The sequence below is a fragment of the Tenebrio molitor genome, chromosome 7 (genome assembly GCF_963966145.1).
Source record: "Tenebrio molitor chromosome 7, icTenMoli1.1, whole genome shotgun sequence".
Lineage (NCBI taxonomy): Eukaryota > Metazoa > Arthropoda > Insecta > Coleoptera > Tenebrionidae > Tenebrio > Tenebrio molitor.
In genome coordinates, this window is record NC_091052.1 from 16,139,851 (window position 1) to 16,163,892 (window position 24,042).

Sequence of the window (24,042 nt, forward strand, 5' to 3'; positions counted from 1 at the left end):
AACAGGAACGTTATTAACAGAAATATTTAAAAAAAAATCACGTTTATTGGAAATACCTACAGTCAGGTGCCTCCTTTTTAACATACCCGTTATGGAAGTCCCCTGACGTCATAACTCTTTTTCCAAGAACACCTACTTTCTTAACTGTAATAAATTGGAAATCTGAACACAAAATCTTTAGAACTTTCCTTTGTTTATCATAGTCAACAAAGCCTGGATGGACTTTGTCATATTTTTTACTGTCTGATCCATGTTTATTTATATTCATTAACTTCACTGGAGTACCATTCCAGCTAGTTTGAAGATGAAAAACCCCATCCAAAGCGCGTTCCAAGTTGTACACCTGGTGTGAAGTCATCTTATCCCATTTAACACATGCAAGACTTGCATTCACTTTTGGGGCTAAAATAAAGTAAAACATCCATTGATCAGAAAAGTAATTAAACTGGTGGATACTTAATTACCATAAGTAACACCATCTGAAGGTTGTGGTTTAGCTGTACAAAGGCTATGAGGTAAAGTTTCTAAAGTGTTGATTAAACTGTTGGCTCCTAATTTTCCTAGAGTCGTGTACAGTTCCCTCATTTTCATATTGGGGTGAATTTCAACTGATTCTTGATTAATAATATCTCCTACATCAAACTTGTCGGGACTGATTTTCATTATTGTGATTCCCGTTTTTCTGTCACCATTTGCTATAGCGTAAATAATTGGGGCTGCCCCGCGCCATCGTGGTAAAAGACTGGCGTGCACGTTCAACATTCCACTGACAAATATATGAAAAAAGTAACCAAAACAGTTTATGCATAAAAAATCTTACAATTCAAATTGTTCTATGATATTTCTTGGTATCAAGTGTCCAAATGATACAACTAATCCTACATCGAACTGTCCACTTACGCACTTTGGGGGCCACTTATGTAATGGCAACTTTTGTTCCTCTGAATACAATTTTACAGGATTTGCTTTACCTTTAATTGTAGTTACAACTTCTAATTTATTTAGTAAAGTGCCTTTCCTACTGAAAGTATTCGTTAAGTACACGTTTTGTTCAAAATCAATTTTACTTACTATTCTTGTGTTAAAAGTTTTAATGTAAAAAGCGAAAACTCGTCAGTTCCAAAAAATAATATCTTCCAAGGCGGTTTTCTAGGAAATTCACTGAAATGCCGGCTATACAGTAATTGTACTTTATTTTTAATTAAACAAGAGATAAACTTGCTTAAACCCATTTTTGCGACTGTATGAAAATGTTAGGTTATGATCATGTTATGATACTCGGTTTTTAGTTTTTAAAATACAAATATATCAACTTAAAATCAAATAATGATCTCTTTAAAAACTTGTTAGGTGGTTTGTTATTTTTCAGTGATCATATTGATATCACACTCCTTTTTTTCTTAAAAAAAATATTTATTTGTACAAAAAAAAATACATATCAACATTTCTTATCAAACATTATTACTCTTTTTTGCCTTCTTTACTATCAGTTTCTCCATCCACTTGTTTTCGTTTTGACAACATTCCAGGCCGGTAAATTGCAATTGTTGGTCTGTCTTTGTTTCTAATCCTCCTTTGAGATTGAGTTTCGAGGTCTTTAATTTTTGATTGCTTATCTGAAGATTTACCAGATGTTTCTTCCACGCATATGCTTTCCTTATTTACAGGCGATTTATCATCATCTTTTTTACAAAGATTTTCTTTAAGTTTATCATCTGAAGATGTCTTTGGACCCTCGTCAGTTTTAGATGATGCTTGTTGCTGCTGTTCAAGTTTTTTTTGTTCAGCTTTTTGCGCTTCCATTTTTCTTTCTTCTCTCTTCTCGCTATATTTTTTCACTTTCTTCTGATACACCTTCAAATCATCTTTCTTATAATCATCATATTTTGGTCTGTAATCTCGCTCCTTGTAGTCTTCTCTTCTATTTTTATATTCTCTCTTATCAACATATTCTTTTTTTGGCGTATACTTATTTTTTACATCTTTTTTCCTATCATCATATTTTTTATCTCTTCCTTTATAATATGACGTTGGAGGCTTTTCATATTTTTCTGAATCTTCTTTTTCTGGTGTCTTGTCATCTGCCAATTTTGTCTTGTCAGCTTCTTCTGCATCAGGTTTCTCAACGTCTTTATCCACATTCTTTTCTTTGGGACTAATAACTTTGGTGTATTGACTTTTGCTACTCTTCACAGGTGATTTCTCATCATATCGCTTCTTTCTTTCATCTTCTCTAAACTTCTTCCTTTCAAATTCCTTCCTTTTGCGCTCTTCCCTGCGTTCTTCTCTAATTCGCATTTTCTCCGCTCTTTTATTTTTTACATATTCCAACAATGGTGTTATTGTTTCATTTTTATTCTCAGTTGTAATCTGATATGAATACTCAGGCTTCTCATCTTGTTCCGGCGGCTTATTAATCATTTCCACAAATTCCAAGTAGTATGGGTCTGACTCAATTGTTGCAACTTTTGGATCTACTCTGACTTTATTGCGCCTTTTTGGAATCTTCTGAAAAGCTGCAAATTCCACCACTGCTGGGTACTCATGACCTGCACTATCCAAAAATACGTAGTTATCGAATTTTTCTTTAAAGACGTAGATGTCGTTTGGATTTGTAAAGTTAATGTAAGCCCGAGAAAATGAGTTTTCTCCCAAACTAGCGTCACCCTTTACCATATACAAATAATCGTACGTGGGAACTGGAGATATCTGATTTAAGAAAGTTTCCTGGTCCATGTGCGGCGGTAAACGGCGAATAATAACTTTACTTAGTAGTTTTTCTTTTTTTTCAGCCCCCTTATGGCCATCGGACGATTTCTTTTCAGGATGTTCGTTGCTCTCGGTCAATGCCATGGCGAATCCTTGCCACAATATTTACTTCTAACAACAGACACAGACTTCTAACGATACTTTTATAATAAATCAAAATAAAAGCTACATTAATGTCACTCATATAAACCGACAAATGTCAACGTCAAATATGACAATTGATAAGACGTAGGTTGGCAACACTGCAAAAGCTTAGCGCATGCTTCAATTATTTTTACGGCAGGTAATTTTTTCGCTGTATTTTCTTCGCTCAGTCGCTCTCAGTTCGTTTATGTTTATGTTAAGTGAGTTTGTGTTTTAGTTATTTACGTTTCGTAATAACATTTATGTGTTCGTTAAAATAATTAACACAATATTAACGACATCTTTTAAATATCAAGTAGGCATAGATTATTACGAACAAATGAATTTTTGGAAACTTCATTTTTTCACAACTTCGTGGTAAGTCCAGTAATTGTTGACGCTAATTAAACGAGTAAAACACATCAAAAATGCTTTATTTATTTAGTTATAAGTAGGGCGTATTACAGTTAGTGTTTTGGAAAGTGTCTCGTCAGTATTTAGCGCAATATTGTTGGGGCTTATTGATGATCGACCCACTAATAAACCGTGTAAGTCGCGGTACCAACACCAAACACTACATCCACCAATCATTGTTTTTAACTTTAATTGCTACTGTCGTGTCACGCTGCCTTGAAACGTTTTTTTCTTTGTTTTTATTTTCGTCTGGGGCTAGTGCCCTTTCGGGCTTAGTCGTAAGTTGTAAACCCGAATGGAGGTCAGGTCACATTCTTTTGTGAAGTTGCGGAACAGGTATACAAGATGCACCTGAGTAGATGCAACGTCCTTAAACTCCCATATGGTTTGTTATTTACTCCCGAACCGGACGCTGCAGTTTAAAGCCGTGTTAATTGGGTTAAATTATAACGTCTTAGCAACGAGACATCTGCTCAACGATTTAATTTACAATAATTTTGGTGGCGTCGTCCGCGTTTTATCATGAATATTGCAATCGATTCTCACCATTTATTTATATTGAGAAATGAGCCGTAAAAACGTATGTGGGCGGATAGACAATCTACCTTGCTCGTTTGCAAAATGAAATTTTGTAATTAGTTCAATTAATTGTGTCAGTTTATGATGGCACTGTTCGATGCAATATTTGATAAAATTGCAAAATAGATTGGTTTTGTGTTTTAATGTCTAAATGAAATGTAATGTCTAATTTACGTGTACTTTTCATGATTAAATTACTGTTGAGAAGATTGAAAAATGAGCTTTAATTTATTTATAAGTATGTAAATTTATTACAAATATCATTTCTTCCTTTATTTTTGTTACGATACTCATACCATAAATTTGTAAGTCTTCTTATCTGCATTGCAGTAATGTGTATGTATGCACATAGACGTTAAATATAATAAATGTTTTTAAAAATGTGGACATAATGATAGACATCCTCATTTATTAGGTATGTCCACCTGTTGTGTTTACAAATACAAGAATACACACAGACAGTTTCCGGGGTTTGTTGTTATCAACAAGTGATAAAGAATAAACATCGATTAGATACAAATAGAGACGCTTCTCTGTCTTGAATTTACCTTATCAAGATAGTAGTTCAAGACAAATACATTTATTTTCTTTGAAAACAAAAGATTGGATTGAAAACGAATCCAGCAGAGGAGCATTTTGTGAAAGGATGTGGAAGCGAGCTATCATTTAATGCGAGACAGTCACTGTTATGGTGACTCATTCAGTAGTAGATAAATTTGCTGAGCTGATAAAAACCATAACAAGAGCAGCAAACTTTTCCTTTGTTAATTACCTTCCTGGAATAAATCCAGTAATGTTAATGTTTTTAATTAGATGAATGTGCGGTTTTATTAATTGCGGGTGATTGTCACCATTTCCGAGGTCACAGTTCAGACTTTTCGTGCCAGGATTATTAACAGAATTAGCGACATCTTTGCGGTTAAGATGGGTCTATAATTGAAAATTACCATGTGTGGATTAGATATATTTATAAAACTGAATGGCAAACATGTGCTCAACATTTGCAGCTAGATCACAGTTTACAGTTTAATAACATAATTCGGATGTGAAGTGTTTCAAGATAATTTCTAACTTTAGGGGTTCAATGGTTGGATGACTGATAATGTGAACTAATGCAACCGTTTGAACTGACTGGTTTCAATTTGTTGACAAACATGGTCGACGGCACAAGCTGACGTGTTGCAATTGAAAATATCAGGAAATTTATTGTTTACATACCACCATTTTTGTGATTGCCATCATGTTTATTTTTAATATCTGAAGAACAATACCCAAGTAATTGCAATTTTTTCCCACCGTATGAGGTCGATTGAATTTACTTACACATTATCTTTTGTTTGATTCAGGGCTCACGATTTAAAGCTTTAATAATTATTTATTGATGCAAGGATTCTTACAGAAGGTTAATCGAAAAACTGGTTTATTTTACATCCTAGTCAAACTAAATAGAAGAATAAATCTGTAAACGCACGCCACCATTTCTGGAAGGAAATGTCTCCGCACCTACATGATACTTTTTTATCATTACCCTTATCAAACCTACTGTCGTAACAGACGGGAAGTAAACTTCGAAGAAAGTGGCACAACTCTGCCACTTTGACTGAAAGAAACGTGGCATCAAATGTATTAAGTAGTGTCGATATTTAAATTATACAAGCTGAAACTTTCACTGAAAATGACTTAACAATAACCAGATCCATCTTCACTCACTATTTCGACAATAATTCGTTGAAAACGGGAACGGAAGGAGTAAAATGACTAAGAATGTGAAATATTAATTGAAGATTTCTATTTTTTCTCCTATTTTGTTATCCGTTGATATTAACCTATTATGTGGTTGTTAAAAGCAGATTTCTAGATTAATCCTACAGAACTACTTTCTATTCTCCTGCATTATGCGGGTACTACAGTGGGTGGTTATACTATGTACATATTATTAAGTAATTTTTCGAGTTATCAATTCCTGTGTAAAAACATGTTTCCACCTTAATTGCTACATTGTCTAATAGTTCTTGAGTAATGACGTATTTAGCGTCAGTTTCCCTGAATTTATGGTTTGTTATCAACCGCGATGATACTTCGCAACCGACTACAGGAAAAATCACATTTAACGTCAGTTCCTGTCGAGTTATCAATTATTAATTCCAATTTTTCATTGTCTGTAAAAGTACAGTCACTTTGTAAGTTAAGTACATTCCCGTAAAGCTACTTTGTAAGTCAATCGGATTCATGTTTGTATTTGTTCCATATTGTTTCAGGGTGTTATTACGTAATTTTTTTTAGAATAAACAAATTGTGAACCTGTTGATTGTTGCACATATTTTTTTGTACAAATTCTAAACATTTATTACATACCTATACGTCAACAACTTTTTGGTAAATACAGAATTTTTATATCATTAGGCAATCTTGTCAGAAAATTTAATTTATCATTTAATTCAATAACCACTATCTGCTTATTAAACTTCATTCAACCGGAACAGGCTTGTTACAGAAGGAAAATTTGTCAGAACTGCGCTCTCAGTAAAACGTTTCCTACAAAGTCTTTCATCCGGGACAGATAAAAAAGAAACTTGATGTTTTCGATTAAAGGTTTGCAACATAATTACCTTCGTGCCAAAATATATTTTTTTCACTACTAGTAATAGAGTCTAGTGTTATCGGTTGTCATAGAACGTTGCGAAGTTTCGTTTTTCTACGTTGCCCAGTGACAGGTAAATAATTTTTCATTATTAACCAGTGGTGAATAATGGAATAACCGTCACCTAGCAACGAAAGATTGTCGTCTATTTCATTGGTTAACGTAGACGATTTTCATACCAACTGTCAAGAAATGACAACTGGGACCCGTCGCATCCGAGAAAATAATTTGATTAATAATTATTACCAGAAAGGGTTTTAACGTATCTAGTAGTGGAAAAAATAGTATATAAACCACGGTGGAGAAGTCCCTTATAGCCTTCGCGCCTTACAACCCTCGGCGCGCCTCGGGCTCTAATCTTGGCGCTCTGGCTATAATCATGAACTTCTCCACCTTGGTATATAATATACTATTTTAGCCAACAAGTTGACCAATAATTGGTTTTATTATTGTCTTATTTTTGTATCTAACAGATCAATCACTTTTTTTGAATGGTACCCATTAGAAAAGTAATCATTCATTATTATTAATAATGTAATTAGTCTAATGTCATTCGTATTGCTTAAGTGGAAACAGATAATATAACCCGTAACACAAATAATAATACATATGTATAACGTTTCCTTTTTGCTTACTTACACTTGCTTTGAAGATATGTACTTACACAGAGAACATTTTGAAAATATTTGGATTGTAATCTATACGTGACAATTGCCAGAATGGATTGTGTTACAATTTAGTTTGTTATCTTGTTGTCCTCAAAAACAACTATTGCACAAGTGGGTTTTTCTAAACTGGAAACGACATTTTTATAATATAAATATTTGTGTGAAACTGACGATGAATCTAATTAAACCTAACCGTTCCAACGTTCTAAGGTTAATTGTTTCTACGTTTGTAAAATTCCGTGTACGTCTTGGAGCTACTGTGCTGTATGCACAATAAAATTAGTTTTTTCCTCTCATTGTGGTATAAACGTACCGAGAATCACGGTCTTGTCATTGTCTGAAGTCATTAGAATCATTAACTTTTGGACGTTGACCATTTTCGAATCGCAATCAAAATGATTTAATGCCGTTGTAAACAATCATCAAATCAGTGACCGCCATAAACACACATGACTTGCCAAGTGTGTTTTGTAAATTTAATTGTATGTAATTTATACATACACACCTGTTTGTATGTAACATGTAGGCACGTACCTACCAGTGGATTGTGTTGCGGAAGAAAGTCCAACATTCAAAGTAAATGCGATTTTTTTGTGTTCATGGTCACGGGATGCAATTATTTTTTTTCTCATGCATGTGATACCGTTTGCAAAATACATTAAAATGTTGAGTCAACACGGTTCACGTTTCAAGTTTCGATTCATCACTTGTGATTCACAATGTGTTTTTATAAAGAGGATAACGATAACAAGTGCGTTCTGTACGAATCTTCAGCCTCAATTCTCGGGGATTCCCATTTCTTCTTCAGTTTATTCGTTGTTTTGTGGATGCAGTACAAGAGAAATAAGTAAAGTATATAAAAATATAAATGATTGCTTTAGATGATCCGTGTTTACTGCTTAAAGTTGTTGGTTCAGTTAATTATATATCCTTGAATATCTATGACTCAATTAGAAAATGACCTACTGTGAAAAATGACTATTACGCGTCATAATGACGCAAAGATACGACCTCTTCTAACGAGAGAGGTGCAGTTTTACTTACCACAATGTCGTCTGGTGGTTCGATAATCCAAATAAATAAGAATTTGACAAGTGTAACACCCCGGAAGTAATAATTGCTACAATTACGCAAATCCGGGAAATTTTCAACGCAACTTAATTTCCTAGTATAGTTTAAAACGTTGTCATTTCGCACATTTTCCACTAAATTACGTATTTAAATTGTAATTATCGTAACCGTGAAGAGTTATGCATAATTCGAAATTTAAAGTTTTTCATTTCGTAAGGTCATGCTTTAGCATAATGGTGTTGTGTCTCGTCCAAATTAAATCTATTTTTACAATATCTGAATTGCAGAAATTCTTTTTTCTTTCTCTTTTTTCGAGCGTTGTTCCGCCAGTGTTGTAAATAGGAAATTTTAACTGTACAGCGTTCAAGGTTTCCTTGAGCACTTGCATTTCAAAAGTTACAGGTTGTTACGGTGTGATTATGTTATAAAAACTTTGATTTCAGTTCGAACGTTGTTTATTCATTGTCAATTAATGCCGTGTGATTCAATGAACTGAAACAGAGTGCTAACTTGCTGCGTGTCTGTTTTTAACATCTCGAACAAAGCCACCATCTACGGAATGACAGTCACGAAGTGAATTTACATGATTCAATGCGAAACTAAAATAATAACGGTCAGATACGGAATGTTATTCGTACGTCCAAACAAAGCGAACAAGTTTCGAAAAGTTTGTTTCGGCGTTTTGCGGAAATGAAATATGTTTGTACAATTTTTTTTGCTTATTCTAGTGTATGGTGGTGCTACGCAGTTATTTTCCTTACTAGTCGACCGGAAGTTGTACCAACCTGTGTTTCTCAGTTTTCTTCATTTGAAGTAAACAGTTTTTAATTATTAATGTTTTAAAAACATTTTATCGAATCTTCACCAAGATCTGGGAAAATATGCAATTCATTTCTGGAAAGTTGCTTTATCAGTCCAAGTGAATCGAAGCATTGATTAATTAATTAAATCAGTAAAATGCAACGATATTTTATGATAATGAGAGTCAAAGAGTAATTTTTAATTGCGTAACAATTTACGTAGAGCCAAACATAGTACCGGGTGATTTTAAATGATTGTGCCTTTTTTTCTTAAGTTGGGAACATTCTTCATAAATTATTTTGGCAAACTTGATACCTTGATCAACACATTGGCGTACGTACGTCATTTTGACATTTTATGTATCAGTAAATTGTATCAAATAGGCGAGGACGCCTATGTTTATGTCAACTATCACATTAAAAAGCAGAATAACCAACTATGATATTACCAACCTATGAAAAAAAGTCACATTCATTTAAAATCACCCGGTATAAAAGCCGTAAAACCACACGTTGTAGTGCAAATTAGTTGTTTGTATTGATTTACCATTTTTTTGTTCATAATAATTGGCAACAATTTAGCCTAGTTAGTAAATATAAAGTTAGATAATTGCCATTCATTCGTCTTTTCATGCAAAAATGCCATTTAAAAAGTTCAAGGAAGTGAGAACCGTGATAAAATGGCATAACATTTTCGTAGCGACAAGTTATCTGTGTGTTTTTTCCAGTTTGTCGTTGATTTATAATAATAAGAAAACAAAATTACTGATAAGAATGATGTAAATCAATATATTCATCCAACAGCAGAATACTTTGTAATTTTTTGACATTTGAAGTGAAATCTCGACCTACCTTATCTTCCTATAATAACCGGCATTGTTTTTAAAATTTCGTGAAATTTTATGAATGAATACATGAGAAAACGCACAGTTACAGTTTACAGCGCATGCATTGTAAACTCAAACGAATTGCTTCATAACATGTACATCAGATAATTTAAGAAATAGACCATAAATTAATGATATAATTAAAAACTAACAGCATAGGCTGAAATTAAATAATTAAAGTTCCACTCATATCCGTTAATACATAATGTTCTGGCAGACCAATGTCTTGACCTCGAGTTTAAAAAGTTCTGTCGTATTGACATCACTTATCTTTTGTTTCAGATGGACTCGTCTTCCTTATCATGTACAAACAGGATGGGAATAGTTTTATAGATTTTCTACTGAGCTAAATGACTCTAACTACACACAAACTTGTTAAAGATGTTACAATTTTTGCTGTTATTTTTATTTTTCACTAGCACGTTAGCTCTTTTAGAAGGTCCCAATGTATGTACGACACAGGAATCGTAAGTTTTACACAAACACCGGTAATTTTTAGGGATGTTGAACGTATTTTTAAGGTATACGACGACTGTACGAGTATCGGAACAACAACCGTATCAAGTAAGGGAGTACGTGTGGTGTTTGAATTTTCCGCCTAGATGTTCAAAGTACAAAATCAAGTTCAAAACCGTGTACAAAACTCAAAACTTAGTCAAGTTCAGACCTGTCGACGAATGTTGCAAGGGTTACACAAGGAGCAATTCGGAGGATCGTTGCATACCTGTATGCTCCAAAGATTGCGTACATGGAACGTGCGTAGCACCAGACCAGTGTCTTTGCGAAACCGGCTACGGGGGACCATACTGTGATATTTGTAAGTTTGTTTTTGCCAAGTGATAAGATTAGTGGTCACTGAACAATTAATTGTTTGCGGCAGCGTTCATCGTCCTCATTTAATTCAATTACTTTCAATTTTTCACAGGAACTTATTTACTGTTCAGTAATCAGTAATCACAGACGCCTCTTTTTGCGTATGTTGATATTACGCGGTGCACTTTTAAATGTTTTATCATGTGAGAATAGCAAACTTTGCCGTTATCTCTTGAAAGTGACGAGCTGTGCAGTTTTGCAACTTGCTTTCCACACCCAAGCAAACATTAATTTTTTATTTAGATTAATTTTGGACCAATCGACATAAAGAAATGGGAGTTTGCTTAGGCGCTTCCAGTTATTTTCCGTCTTCAGGATGGCATCTGTAAACAGATTCGTATCTGAAATAAACATAAACATGGTGTATTGCATTTTTAACCTTCGGGCTCTCCAAGAAAAGTAATGGGTTCAACACAGTGCGCTCCATAAGTTTGGCATAACGGAAATATTTTTTTTCCTTGAGTTTTTCTAAAAAGACGCGAACTTATTATCCGATACTTCTCGTTCTTTTCCATTTTCGCATGTGACGTCAGTACCATATTTTTAAATGGCAATTCCTACTCTTTGCAGATTTGGATAGATGATTAAATTCTGAACTCATGGTTCCTGAGATACGGTTTTTAAAAGTGGTGGCAGTGTTCAACACAAAATAATTGCCTTAATAAGAAAATGAATTTCGATATTTCAATTTCACCAAAGTAATTCTAATTTAAGGACGTTAAAAATACACATTTTTCTATCTCAGTGTCATAAAGAGCAATTTTCTATCATCGTCTCTTGTGAATATGGGATTGGTATTGATCGATCCATGTTTCGGATCAAAATAAACTATGTATAATCTGTTTCAAAATCAAAAATCCATTCTACGTCGAAAATACAACCGACAACGTCGCCACCTTTTGTTTTTAGTGTGTCTGCATGTGTCAGAAAAAAGTGGGGTTATGAAAGAAAACTGTTGACAGTCGTTTTGGTCGTAGTTCATCCTGTTTTTTATTCTCATTGTATTATTTTACTCAAAAGGTATGATATGGTAGCTACCACCTTTTTGCACATAATAATTACTTTGTGTTAGGTAAATAAACTCAACAGTTCAATGTCAAATTTTGGCGGGAGGTTGGATCAACCCAAAAAAAATGAAACTTATTCTAGAGATTTCTTTTTTTCTGCCAACATAATTCAACAGGTGGTGGATTTTTGATTTTCAAACAGATTATACATATTAAAAGGGTAGACTATTATTGTAACAAAATTTGGGAGACAATTCCACTCAGAAAATTTCAACCAATCAGCTTGTAGTATTTTGAATCATTGGACCAATTAGGAACGAATTACACCGATAATTTAGCATGGTCCTAAAATTATCGAAAAATTATCGCTGTAATCATCTCCACCTTCCTAAAATTATCGCTGTAATTTTCTCCTCCTTCCTCGAATTTTGAAAAACTCATTTTTGATCCACAGTAAAATTTTTGTTGTTTTCAACTACGTTAACTAACGCTTTGAGAGTCATAAGAATACGTATGAATTAAAAAAATTGTGTAAAATTTGAAAATGAAATTTTCCTTCGTGGAATTGTCATGCCGAATACAACTCGATGGTACGAAATTGCGGGAAATTTGTCTCCTCATTTTACTCGTATTTGTTTCTTAGACAAATTGTCGTCGAAACAAATACTCGTAGAATGAGATCGAAAATTTCCGGCAATTTCGTACCCTCTCGTTGTATTACTAATGACAATTTGAAATTTAATTTCCAATGAAATGACATTGCTTCATCAATACCAACCCGATGTAATTAAAATAAAAGTCACTAGATAATTATTTTATTTTTGTAATTAAAAAATAGTACATAGTTTATTTGACGAGTTTGTGTGTAAATTGGGCCTTTTTTGGCACGAGTGGGCCATTTTGAAACGCGAGTGAAACGAGAGTTTTAAAGGCCCACGAGTGCCAAAAAAGGCCCAATTTACACACGAACGAGTTGAATACAACGTTTTTTTGTTCAACGAGCCCCTTAAAGGCTCCAAATCGCTTAAAACCTTTAAAATTAGCTTGACGTTTCGTTTTGACAAGTTGTGACATTTATCAAAATCCGTTCACATAGGAGAAAATTCTCAAATTCTGACAGTGTCGAACAAAAAAATAAATTAAGGATGAACTGGAGTAACAATCTCAGCAAAAAGTTGCGGAATTCTTATACATAATGCTATGAAACGTTTATTACAAGAAATCAATATTTGAAAAAAAAGTTTTTAATTTTTGGAAACGAATTGTAATGAGTTGCAAGTAAATTTTGTGTTTATTTTCTTGATATTTAGATAATTACTTACATGTGATTTTACAATATTTTGACTAAGACTACGTGAAAGTAAACAAAAGCACACTGAATTTCAATTTTCATTGATTTCTGTTAAAGTTCTTAACGTAACTGTAGTAAAACGTGCGATATGAGTGTAATGTTGCATACCGACGTCAATTATATGCATTTTGTTTTATTGAAATTAAAACAGATACATAACCTCAAAAACCGTGTTTTTCCACATATAATTAGCGATTACATGGAAAATCCTCGACCAACTTTTTTTGTAAATTCATTAGAAAATTCTACGATATCGATACTTTATGTGTGAAAAATTTAAGAAAAATTGGCCTTTTTGAAATATGTTTTTTATCAATTTTTATGCGACCATTGCTCGATTTCTCATAAGAACACGTGTAAAATATCCCGAAACTTTAAAAGGTAATAACTTTAAAATTCCTGGATCAATTTTTTTTAAATTTGGAACAGTACTTCAGAATGGATGAAAGGACTATTGTACCAATTTTAAGCAATTTTCGCCATTTTTCAATGTTACTCCAGTTCATCCTTAATGAAGGCGAAATAGAAAAATAGCATATTCATATTACACTCGTTTCACAAGACATGTTCGTTCCTTTAGAGTTTCTCTAAATACTCTCGTTCGATAAAAGTTAAAAAATTTACTTACCACAAATAAAACAATTAAAGTAAATGTACAAATTGATCGCCATTTTTTTTCTTGGCAGTGCAGTTGGTTGCAAAAAAACGGGAACTGTCAGAATAAAATTGACACATTTTTACAATTTTTTACCTATGGTCAAAATGCAATGACATTTTTAGAAATTATTTGATAGGTATTGTCAAGTAGACAATTATTATGTAATTGACAAATGGACAAAACCAAATTTACATTATGAAAATTTTCAATTCCCGTTTTTTTTTGCAACCAACTGTACTATTTCGGACATGGAATCTTTAGATATTTCTAAAAAAAAATATGTAAACCAGTCATTAGTGTCATTAATAAATGACAATTATAAAAAATCACTTCGAAGTTTTTCTTGTGACATCAAAAAAGCAGGGAAAATGGCATCATCGAGTCAAAAGTTGGGTTATATTCATTAAAGGCCAGTTTTCACTTTACAATACCTATTTGTCAATTAAATGTCCAAGTTGTGGCCAAGATTCCGTGTCCGGAATATTACGCTGATAATTTTTTTCTAGTTGCTCAACTGTAACTGAACTTTTAAGGTTCAGTTGGGGGCGAAAAAAACGGGAAAAGAAAATTTTCCTAATGTACTATGGCGGCCAAAAAATTTTGACCGTCACTTTCTTGACATTCAAGTAAAGTGTAAATAAACCTTTAGAAATCGTAACCCCACTTTCGATTCTTGTCTTATTTGACAATCAATTTAAACTGTTTGAAGCTCAGATATTCCAAAAATCCGACATGAATGAACAAAATTAGAGCAATCGTACATAGATAACCTGAGGTAAGCGTTCTGTGTAGTAGAAATGACAAAATAATTTTGAGTTTTGAAATTTACCACCCAAAAAATAACGTTCATAATCAAGACGGTAATCATGATGACAATAAAATACGGATTACAATTTTTTTTTTCGAATTGACAGACAATGACGGCCAAAATTTTTTGGCCGGCATAGTATAGTCGTGAGCAATAAATTTTGGTCGTCAAGGTCGTTCTTTGACGCAATCAAAAATGCTCCATTGTAAAACAGTCGTAAATATCATAAAACCTATCATCATGTTGTATGACATTAATTGTCATTTTTTTCTCATTCTTTTTGACACTTTGTTGACATGCGCATAATCAGGCAGGGAATTTTTTTAAATTTGTGACAATCTAACCAAATTTTGAAATGACATTGACGACCAAAATTTATTGCTCGCGACACTAAATTTGATGTTGTCCATTTGTCACTTAATTGTCTATTTGACAATAACTATCAAAAATGTCATTTAATTTTGACCATAATTCTAACCTATCTCTCGTGAGAAGGGCTCACACTATGAAAAAATTGTAAACATGTGAAGGGTTCACACTACGAAAAAATTGTAAAAATGTGTCAATTAATTTTATTCTAACAGTTCCCGTTTTTTTTTGCAACCAACGAGGTAAACTTTACTTTTGATATAACCCCATTAAACTTATCCAATCCTTAATTATTCAGTACTAATTTTGGAGAGAGAGTTTCAAAAATGTGTAAAGTTCGAGACAGAAATTTCGGACATCATTGTCAATATACCGTCAAAAAATGTAAAATAGGCTTTACATTATTAACCTCAATTTTACCGTTTGCGACGATTTTGAATTTTGATTGAAATGAGATTGACGTGAACAGAAAATAAATTTCAAAATTTGTCTTTTGAATGTCATGTTGCCACTAAAGTGATTTACATCGCAATTTTTTAAAGTGACAGAAAAATGATGTCCGAAATTCCGTGTCCCTAACTGTACAGTTGGGGAATTAAAATTTCGGGCAGTATTGTCAATGTCATGATATAAACTCTAAAACAACCTTTACGTTAATAACCTTATTTTTTACTCTTGTCATGTTTTTGTCTTTTTGGCATTCAAAAATTGTCATTTGTGGCATAATAACGGGTAGGCAACATATCAGAGCGATGATTTAATTACAGTTGGCTTCAAAAAAAACGGGAAATGAAATTTGATCTAATGTGAATTGAAAATTTAATTTGTCAATTTATGTCAATTTGTGTCCGTTTAACAGTAGTATTTTTGACACATAAGTGCAGTTTTTTAACCTAAATTCTAAAAGGCCGTTTCAAACTATAAAAATTTAATAAAAGCTGACAGAACTTTTTCTGACAGTTCCCGTTTTTTTTTGAAGCCAACCGTACACTCAGTGCAACTAACTGAAATCTCAAAATTCAAAATTGATTGGGTGACTAACACAGAAAAGTTTAATTTTTGAATGTCAGTCATGATGACAGTAGAAGGTGCTTTACAGAGATTTTGTAGAAGTGACAGAAAATAGTGCCCGAAATTTTAATTCCGCAACTGTACATACGTTGGGCATTGTTTTAGTTTGTTGATGCAAAAATTACGAAACACATATCGAAATGTCGCCGTGATTTTCATCATTCATTTTCGTATTAAAGAAATTATTTTCTATGGAAATTTTATGGAGAAAAAGTGGGGCTTGCCAAAAAGTGTCGATGACGTCATTGCGCCCAAAGGGAAAAAAGATATTTCCGTTACTCCAAATTTTTTGCGCCCACTGTATAATTTTAATTAGCACATTAACATTTAATTACCTACTTTATTTTGCACATCGGCTGCTCCGATTTAAGTAGAGTTGATAAAAATAGCCAAAGAAAAGAAACAATTTGTTTTAACTACTGCTTTGATGCCTTGAAAAATGCTCATCTCTTTTAACATTTATTGTTAGTGTAAAAAACACAATGGTAATGAATTTTTATTTTTCTATTTTTATAAACAGTTTATCTTAAAGCAAACTATTATTGAACATACTTGGTTTAAAAGAATCATTTTTTTAACTTTGACGATTTTCTTTTTTATAGCTTACCACAAAATTATTTCATAACACTGCTTCCTGAACGAAACATTTTTTCTAGAAATTTTATAGTCACGCTTGTTTATAATTTTTGGAATATTTTCCTGCCAGTTCTCGGAAATTAATTACGTGTTATTTTAACATGCTGATCGAGGAGTTACTTTACTAGTTGAAGACGTCGTTATGCTTGATTGAAAATGTGACACAAAATTGAAACCTATTACGTTCAAGAAAACAGACGTCTTGTACTCGAAAATATGTAGCGACAAACAGAAAATAATAGAAAAAAATGTTCAATAAAATCTGTTTGCGGAACTTGTTAAATACCATTACCGTCTGTTGGCTTCCTGACAGATTAGGAATCATTTACATAACAAGAAGAAAATCAATTTTACTCGCACTTGTTTTTACAGATATTTTAATGTTGCAGCCTGCCCCAAGGGATTATGGGGTCGAGAGTGCCAAAATCGCTGCGAGTGTCAAAACAACTCCACTTGCGATCCGTATAACGGAACCTGCCGTTGCTCACGCGGTTGGATCGGTTCTCGCTGCGAAAAGAAATGCAACAAAGGCAACTACGGCCAAGACTGCGGCGAACAATGTAGGTGTGTGCACGGTGATTGCGACCACGTGTCTGGTGAATGTCGTTGCAGTTCAGGTTGGACGGGACCACTGTAAGTTCACCGCACAGCTGTCCGTTCTCATTTTTCAAATGCAACACTTCCAGATGTAACGATCCGTGTCCCGTGGGAAAACACGGCAGCGAATGCAAATCGGAGTGCCGATGTCAAAACAGCGGCACTTGCGATCCCGAAACGGGAAAATGCTTCTGCGAGCCAGGTTGGACGGGTCCGGTATGCGCCAATCGCTGTCCGTTCGGGTTCTGGGGCGAAAAGTGCTCGCAACCGTGTGGGTGTTACAATGGTGCCTCGTGCCATCACGTAACAGGAAAATGTGAATGTCAACCGGGTTTCATGGGGGAAAAGGTTACCGTCGCTTCACTCCATCTAATCTAATCCATCTAATTACGGATGTTTTAGTGTTTGGATATATGTGCGGAGGGTCAGTACGGTTTGAATTGTTCCGAGACTTGCGCTTGCAAGAATGGTGCCAAATGCTCGAATATCAACGGAAACTGTACGTGCTCGTTGGGGTGGCGAGGAAAATTGTGCGACGAAAGAGCTTGTCCGGATGGTGTCTGGGGACCTCAGTGCAAGAAAACGTGCGAATGTAATCGCGACAACACAGAGATGTAAGTCGGTTTTTGATGTGGGATTTCAAGTTTGAATTTGTGTTACGTGTAGGTGTCATCCGTGGACGGGCGAGTGCGTTTGCAAACCAGGCTGGAACAGCAAGGACTGCTCAAGGTTGTGTCCTTTGTTGACTTTCGGAAAGGGTTGCCACGGCTTGTGCAACTGCAAAAATAACGCTCAATGCTCGCCGATAAACGGTACCTGTATATGTCCTCCTGGTTTTACAGGAGAGGACTGTGGAGAAACGTGTCTTGTGAACATGTTCGGAGAGGATTGCTCACAAAGATGCGACTGTAAGGTGACTTTTATTGTGATGACTGAGAGGATTTGTACATTTTTGTAGGTAAAAATGGAGCCACTTGTTCAAGCGAGACGGGTCAGTGTCAGTGCACCGCTGGATGGGAAGGACAGCAGTGCGATCGACCCTGCAGTAACTACTCCTACGGTATACAATGTACTAAACAGTGTGCTTGCAAAAATGGAGCGTCTTGTAATCCGCAAAATGGTTAGCCTTACTAATTGATTAACCCAGTTCACGTTTGCTTTCAATTTCTCGATTCAATGAAATTGACAACAAACGTTAACATCTTTTGTTTTTATTTCTTTTTTTTGCATGTGTGTGTTTTACTAGGAACTTGTACCTGTGGAGCAGGATACACTGGTCAGTTTTGCGAAAATAAATGCGAATCGGGAAATTTTGGTCTTAACTGCGAACAAAAATGCCAATGCGAAAAAGGAAATTACATTGGCTGTGACCCAGTCAGTGGCAAATGCATTTGTAGACCCGACTGGAAAGGTATTTTTAATGAAATAATTATTCACTCGTTCACTCACTTCCAGTCTGAACTCTCATCTGATGAATCATAGATAATAACCTTGCCTGTACATTAACATTTTATCAGTAAATCATTAAAATTGTCAGTTAACGAACCGAACATTTTTCTATAATGACATATAATTTAGGTGTGCGATGCGAAACTCGATGTCCATCTGGTAAATTCGGACCCACTTGCGAAGACAGTTGCAACTGCAAGAACAACAGTTCTTGCGATCCAGAATCTGGAAAGTGCTACTGCGCCAGGGGTTGGCAAGGCGAAGATTGTAGTCAGCCGTGCGACAAAGGCTATTATGGTATTGGATGTCAACAAACTTGCCCACAGCTCGCAATGGGTTTGTATTTACAATACCGGAAGAAAAACAGAATTATCATTTCCGGTTTAGGTAATAAAACCTGCGATCATATCACCGGGGAGTATGTTTGTCCTGCCGGTTACATTGGCATCACGTGCGAACACCCTTGTCCCCTCGGAACTTACGGCAAGAATTGCAAGAGCAATTGCTCTTGCAGGAATGGTGGAGATTGCCATCACGTCACTGGTGAGTTCCACTGCTCATCTACAGCTGAATTCAGAAAAAACGGGAAATGAAATTTTTCCTAATGTAAATTTGGTTTTAAATATTTGTCAATTAATTGTCTACTTGACAGTACCTATCAAATAATTTTTTAAAATGTCATTGAATTATTGATTTATAAACTGACATACAGTCCAATAATTTTAACCTATTTTTAAAAGCCATTTTCAAACCATGACAAAAGTGAAAAAAACGTAATTTTTTTGACATTTCCCGTTTTTTTTTTAAATTTAAATTTAAATTCAGCTGCATATTCGCCAAAATTATAAAACCATCACCTGTTGAATTAAGTTGGCAATAAATAAAATCCTGGTTATTTTAACGTGCTTAGAATGGCTAACTATAGCTGTAAATTGAAAATGTGTCAAAAAGTCGCCAAAGTTGTTACATGCAAGCGCTGATTATTTAAAATGCGTCGCAAACGAAGAAGTAATCCTGAATAACAACTCAAAATGTGCTGTTTTAAACTGATTCACGAAATAAAAACGTCGAGTGTACTAATACAACGTTGCCGATTGTATTTTCCAGGTAAATTGCAGTGTTGGTGGTTTTAATTTTAGCGAAGATTATAAGTACGTTGTATACAGCGTTCACGTTGAATTGAGGATTGCTAAATTAGCATTATGTTGGTTCCCTGGATGTCACAATTTTAATAATCACGTTGCCAAAAAATAAAATTATTTGACCTTGAAATGCCCAATCCATCCTGAATTTATTACGCTAAATTCGCATTATGTTGGTTCCCTGCATGTCACTATTTAAAGACAATCACATAGCCAAAAAATAAAATTATTTGACCTTGAAATACCCCATCCATCCTGAATTTACTTTAGCTGAAAATGTTTTGGTCGATTATTTTCAGGCGAGTGTCAGTGCCTGCCAGGATGGGTCGGCAAGAACTGCACAATTCCGTGCGAGCCGGGACGATTCGGCATGAACTGCAGCCAACACTGCAAATGTTCAAATAACGGAGAGTGCAGACGAAACGACGGTGTTTGCAAATGTCAACCCGGATGGACCGGAACTCAGTGCACAGAAAGTAATTACTATTGGTAGTCGTGACAAAGACAAAGTTGCATATTTCGTTTTAGTTTGTCCCGAAGGGTATTTCGGGGATCATTGCATGACCCCATGCGAATGCAAAAACGACAACTTCATGTGTCATCCAGCGCAAGGGTGCATTTGCCGGCACGGCTACGCCGGTATAGATTGTGACGAATCGATCGTCTTAAGCAGGGTTCGACAGCCCTCGTCCGACGACAACTCCAATTATGGAAGCGTAATCGCCGGCGTTATCGTCGCCATAGTGGCCATCGTCGCCGCAGGTTGCATCTTCGTTTACTACAGGAGGAGGGTGTCCAATCTCAAAACTGAAATTGCTCACGTTCAATACATCGCCGATCCCAACGCTTTTTCACCCGGTTGGATCACCACTCATTCGATTGTGTTCGATATTTTATGAAGTTAATTTCAGATCGTAATCATTTTGACAATCCGGTGTATTCGTATCAAGGCGGTGTGAAAAGAGACAACGAGCATCTCTTGAACAATTCGAAACAAATAAGGAACAATCTCCATAAGCCAACGAACACGAATCTAGAAAGGGCTCGCTTGGGAGTAGCCTGTTGTTCCACTGACGATGACGATTTTAAAGGTAGTTACAGTTCAGACGAGTTGCAGTCGCTGAAGAATAGAGAAGCTGATGCTACGAATCCAAACATTTACCACAGTATTGATAAAATTGATCACGTTTACGACGAAATCAAACAGAAAGACGTCAAAGATATAGGTGAGTAGTCGTTTTAATTCAGAGAGAAATGTTAAAAATAATTTGAACATAGGTGTTGTCTATTGGAAATAAATCACGTAAGTTGGATGTAATCGCTTTCGCGTGATTTCTTTTATTGCAAAATTTTTTATGCATGTTTTAACGAATTAACCAGAAATTGAAGTTGCATTGTACTTATGGAAACATTTTTTAGAGTTGGAATATGATCATTTAGATTATACGAGGCCCGTGACTACATTAAAACCACATTATCAGAGGATGGCTAGCCCGTTTGGGTCCAGAGACCTGGTCAAAAGTGATAAATCGGAGACTGAATGATGATATTTGATGATGTTGTTGAAAATGATATTTGTATGTTGTGTGCTGCGCGTCTGATATTTTTTTACCTTTTAACATGCTCATTAACGTTAGATCTCCCATTATTATACAATGACTTTTCAAATATTAACTCAATTGTCCCTTTACATAAAAAAATGCGTACTATTTTGTCTATAAATGTTAAGATTGTCTTTTGTGAATAATGTGTGTAATTTTTATTAGGAGATATTCCCTAATCGATAAGTAATAATATTTTAAGTGAGTGTTTATTATGTTTTATTTCATTTTGCAATATGTGTATCAGAGCAATAATTTTCTTAGCATATCAAATATTAAGTAAGGTGAAGATACGTATAATGTAGATTTTAATTTCCAACTTGTTTTATATAGTAAATCGGAATCATCCTACCTTATCATTTAATGATGTGTAAATATATTTTCCGTTTAATTTATGTAATACTTTCTGTGATAAGTATCAAATAAATTTTATCTTCTACGCTGTCGTCAGAATTGGACAAATGTCTCACTTCTCCAATTTAAATTCCTTCACTCCTTACGTGTTCGTAATTACATAATTCGGGAAAGTGAAAACATGTATTTTGTGTTTGTGTAATATTTTATTCAGTCATTCTTATAAAATATAATAATGTGTACAAAACTTTCACATTCGCGCCGTCACACACGTAACACAATATTTAAAAATAATTACATCTTCATAAAGGTCTACCTAATTACAACAACTACAATTAAATATTTAATTCATTTGTATAAAAAGAGTATAAAAAAGAGAATTTTATGACTATAAATAATAAGCGGGGAAAGGTACGAAAATTACAAAGTAAAAATTAAATTACAAGACTACTATTCACACAACACAACTGAACGCGTTGTTAATATTTTACATAAAAATATTAATATATTTTAACAACTATGGTAGTACTTATGATAACATATTAACAAGAAAAAATTGTTCACTAGAAATTTGTTGTGCTACTTGAGCATTGTTTTAATTGCTGACCAGATTTATTTATTGACCTTCACTGTCACTGTCACTTTTATCTGGAAAAAGTTAGTGTGTTAGTGGTGCATCACCGTTCCGTACTTACTCGTCGTTACCTTTCTTGCCCGGGTAAGCGTGTCGCTTAAGTCTATCGTATAAGTCGTCTTTTGTACCATAAATACTGGCATTCGATCTCGCTAAACTATTCATTTTCCCGTTGACTCCGTTGTGGAGACTCTCTTTCATGTACGTTTCGTTGTAGAAGTTGGGCATCTCCCATCCGTCCTCTTCGTCGTCGTAATAGTGCGCGTAAGTCGAATGGTGGCTCGGCGCTATGCTTTCGGCGTAGGGTGTGGGAGCGCCGTAGTAGAAGTTCACCTGGGAGCCGTTCTGATCCGTCGCAGGGGTCAACAGTTTCTTTGGTTCTTTCCTGCGGTGAGATCTACGGAAAGAAAAGTTGAAACCGACGTCGGTTCAAACCGAATTGACCGCTTACCTCGCACAGATCATCCAAATCAGCAAGACGATGATGATTATGATGACAACAGCTAGAGCAATTCCAGTTGCGATGTAAGCAAATTCGGACTTCTCGGTGCAGTGGCGTCCGGTGAAGCTACCGATGCATCTGCAAGACGGTTGTCCTCGGACGTCCTTCACGCAAACTCCGTCGTTGTCGCAGTAACCGTCGCAGACATCCGTACACTCGACTCCGGTACCGTTAAATCCAGGTTTACATTCGCATTTGAATTCGCTCGTTTCCGGCATCAGCAAACAGTAAGCGTTGGGATCGCAGTGCATTTCCGGTCCGTTCATTTCACATGGATTTGTGCATTCGGCTTTGCTAGTCTGTAATGACAAATTATAATTTTGCACACACACACAAAAGTACCAACTTACCGCTGCGGTACTCTTGGTACTCGTATTGGGAGGACACGGGATGCACGTGGTTTGTTGCGATTCTGATTGGTAGAAACCTTTCTTGCAAGGAATGCAACTGTTGAGAGTACCGTTTAGGTACGTTCCTGGGGTGCACACTGGCAGTGAGCACTCTTCGATCGTAGTGGCACCGGATTTGGGAGTGGTCCTTCCCAAGGGACACCCTTGACAAGCCGCTTGTATTCCCTGAGTTCTGTACGTTCCGCGCGGACACGGTTCGCATTTGCCGTCCAGTGCAAGATGCATTCCGCTCTCACACTCGTCGCGACATTCTTTCTGAGAAACTGCCTCGCCGGTTCGGGTGGTTTTGCCCAAGCCGCAGATTTTACAAGAGAATGAGCCCTCTTCGGGTTGGAAGAAACCGTGACCGCAGCTGCGACAGAGTCCGGCGTCGTGGTCGTAATATTTCCCAGAGGGACAGCGTTCTACAATAACAGTATTGTTATAAGACAGTCTGTTGTCGAACGAGAGGGTTTCACAACATGACTTGTGAAACGAGCGTAACATGCTATTTTTTCTACATATTTCGGCTCCATTAATTTAATTTTTTTAAATACACAAAATAATTATCTAGTGACTTTTATTTTAATGGCATTGGGTTGGTATTGATGAAGCAATGTCATTTCATTGAAATAGTAAATTATTGTCT

The 24,042-nt window shown here is 35.2% G+C and overlaps 4 protein-coding genes across 9 annotated transcripts in view; 1 reads left to right on the plus strand and 3 right to left on the minus strand.

Annotated features, from left to right (window-relative positions):
* Window positions 1-25: 25 nt before the first annotated feature.
* Window positions 26-1,298, minus strand: LOC138136018 (methionyl-tRNA formyltransferase, mitochondrial). The gene is made up of 4 exons (XM_069055072.1): window positions 1,072-1,298; window positions 821-1,021; window positions 465-766; window positions 26-402 (listed from the first exon to the last, which is right to left on the minus strand). The coding sequence occupies exons 1-4, from the start codon at window positions 1,230-1,232 to the stop codon at window positions 44-46; spliced, it is 1,023 nt and encodes a 340-aa protein (XP_068911173.1). The 5' UTR covers window positions 1,233-1,298; the 3' UTR covers window positions 26-43.
* Window positions 1,299-1,364: 66 nt separating this feature from the next.
* Window positions 1,365-2,999, minus strand: LOC138136012 (regulator of nonsense transcripts 3B-like). Its single transcript, XM_069055062.1, has one exon. The coding sequence runs from the start codon at window positions 2,851-2,853 to the stop codon at window positions 1,462-1,464; it is 1,392 nt and encodes a 463-aa protein (XP_068911163.1). The 5' UTR covers window positions 2,854-2,999; the 3' UTR covers window positions 1,365-1,461.
* A 72-nt stretch (window positions 3,000-3,071) lies between these two features.
* LOC138136006 (protein draper-like) lies at window positions 3,072-21,953 on the plus strand. Of its 5 annotated transcripts, XM_069055044.1 has the most exons (16): window positions 3,072-3,270; window positions 10,235-10,419; window positions 10,474-10,769; window positions 17,115-17,358; window positions 17,412-17,670; window positions 17,725-17,936; window positions 17,989-18,230; window positions 18,281-18,442; window positions 18,569-18,733; window positions 18,901-19,107; window positions 19,159-19,314; window positions 20,213-20,389; window positions 20,442-20,771; window positions 20,825-21,139; window positions 21,192-21,216; window positions 21,333-21,953. In XM_069055044.1, the coding sequence occupies exons 2-15, from the start codon at window positions 10,334-10,336 to the stop codon at window positions 21,209-21,211; spliced, it is 2,871 nt and encodes a 956-aa protein (XP_068911145.1). In that variant the 5' UTR covers window positions 3,072-3,270; window positions 10,235-10,333; the 3' UTR covers window positions 21,212-21,216; window positions 21,333-21,953. The 5 variants fall into 5 exon arrangements, with proteins under 5 accessions (XP_068911145.1, XP_068911143.1, XP_068911144.1 ...); XM_069055042.1 differs by lacking the exon at window positions 21,192-21,216; XM_069055043.1 differs by lacking the exon at window positions 21,192-21,216 and having other exon boundaries at window positions 18,281-18,382.
* Window positions 21,954-22,054: 101 nt separating this feature from the next.
* uif (sushi, von Willebrand factor type A, EGF and pentraxin domain-containing protein uif) overlaps window positions 22,055-24,042 on the minus strand; it is a 35,618-nt gene continuing 33,630 nt past the window's right edge. For both annotated transcript variants that reach the window (XM_069055029.1, XM_069055028.1), the window contains 4 exons: window positions 23,355-23,818; window positions 22,954-23,303; window positions 22,574-22,899; window positions 22,055-22,516 (listed from right to left, as the gene is read on the minus strand). In XM_069055029.1, coding sequence (XP_068911130.1) covers window positions 22,485-22,516; window positions 22,574-22,899; window positions 22,954-23,303; window positions 23,355-23,818 — 1,172 coding nt within the window. In that variant the 3' untranslated portion in view covers window positions 22,055-22,484. The remainder of the gene's footprint in view (window positions 22,517-22,573; window positions 22,900-22,953; window positions 23,304-23,354; window positions 23,819-24,042) is intronic.

Coding starts and splice junctions, on each gene's coding strand:
- LOC138136018 (XM_069055072.1), bottom strand. CDS start 1,232: ATGGGTTTAAGCAAGTTTATCTCTTGTTTAATTAAAAATAAAGTACAA. Junction 1,022..1,071: donor AAACTTTTAACACAAGAATA/GTAAGTAAAATT, acceptor GAATACTTTCAG/TAGGAAAGGCACTTTACTAA. Junction 403..464: donor TTCAGATGGTGTTACTTATG/GTAATTAAGTAT, acceptor ACTTTATTTTAG/CCCCAAAAGTGAATGCAAGT.
- LOC138136012 (XM_069055062.1), bottom strand. CDS start 2,853: ATGGCATTGACCGAGAGCAACGAACATCCTGAAAAGAAATCGTCCGAT.
- LOC138136006 (XM_069055042.1), top strand. CDS start 10,334: ATGTTACAATTTTTGCTGTTATTTTTATTTTTCACTAGCACGTTAGCT. Junction 10,420..10,473: donor GTATGTACGACACAGGAATC/GTAAGTTTTACA, acceptor CGTATTTTTAAG/GTATACGACGACTGTACGAG. Junction 19,108..19,158: donor TTGCCCACAGCTCGCAATGG/GTTTGTATTTAC, acceptor TTTCCGGTTTAG/GTAATAAAACCTGCGATCAT.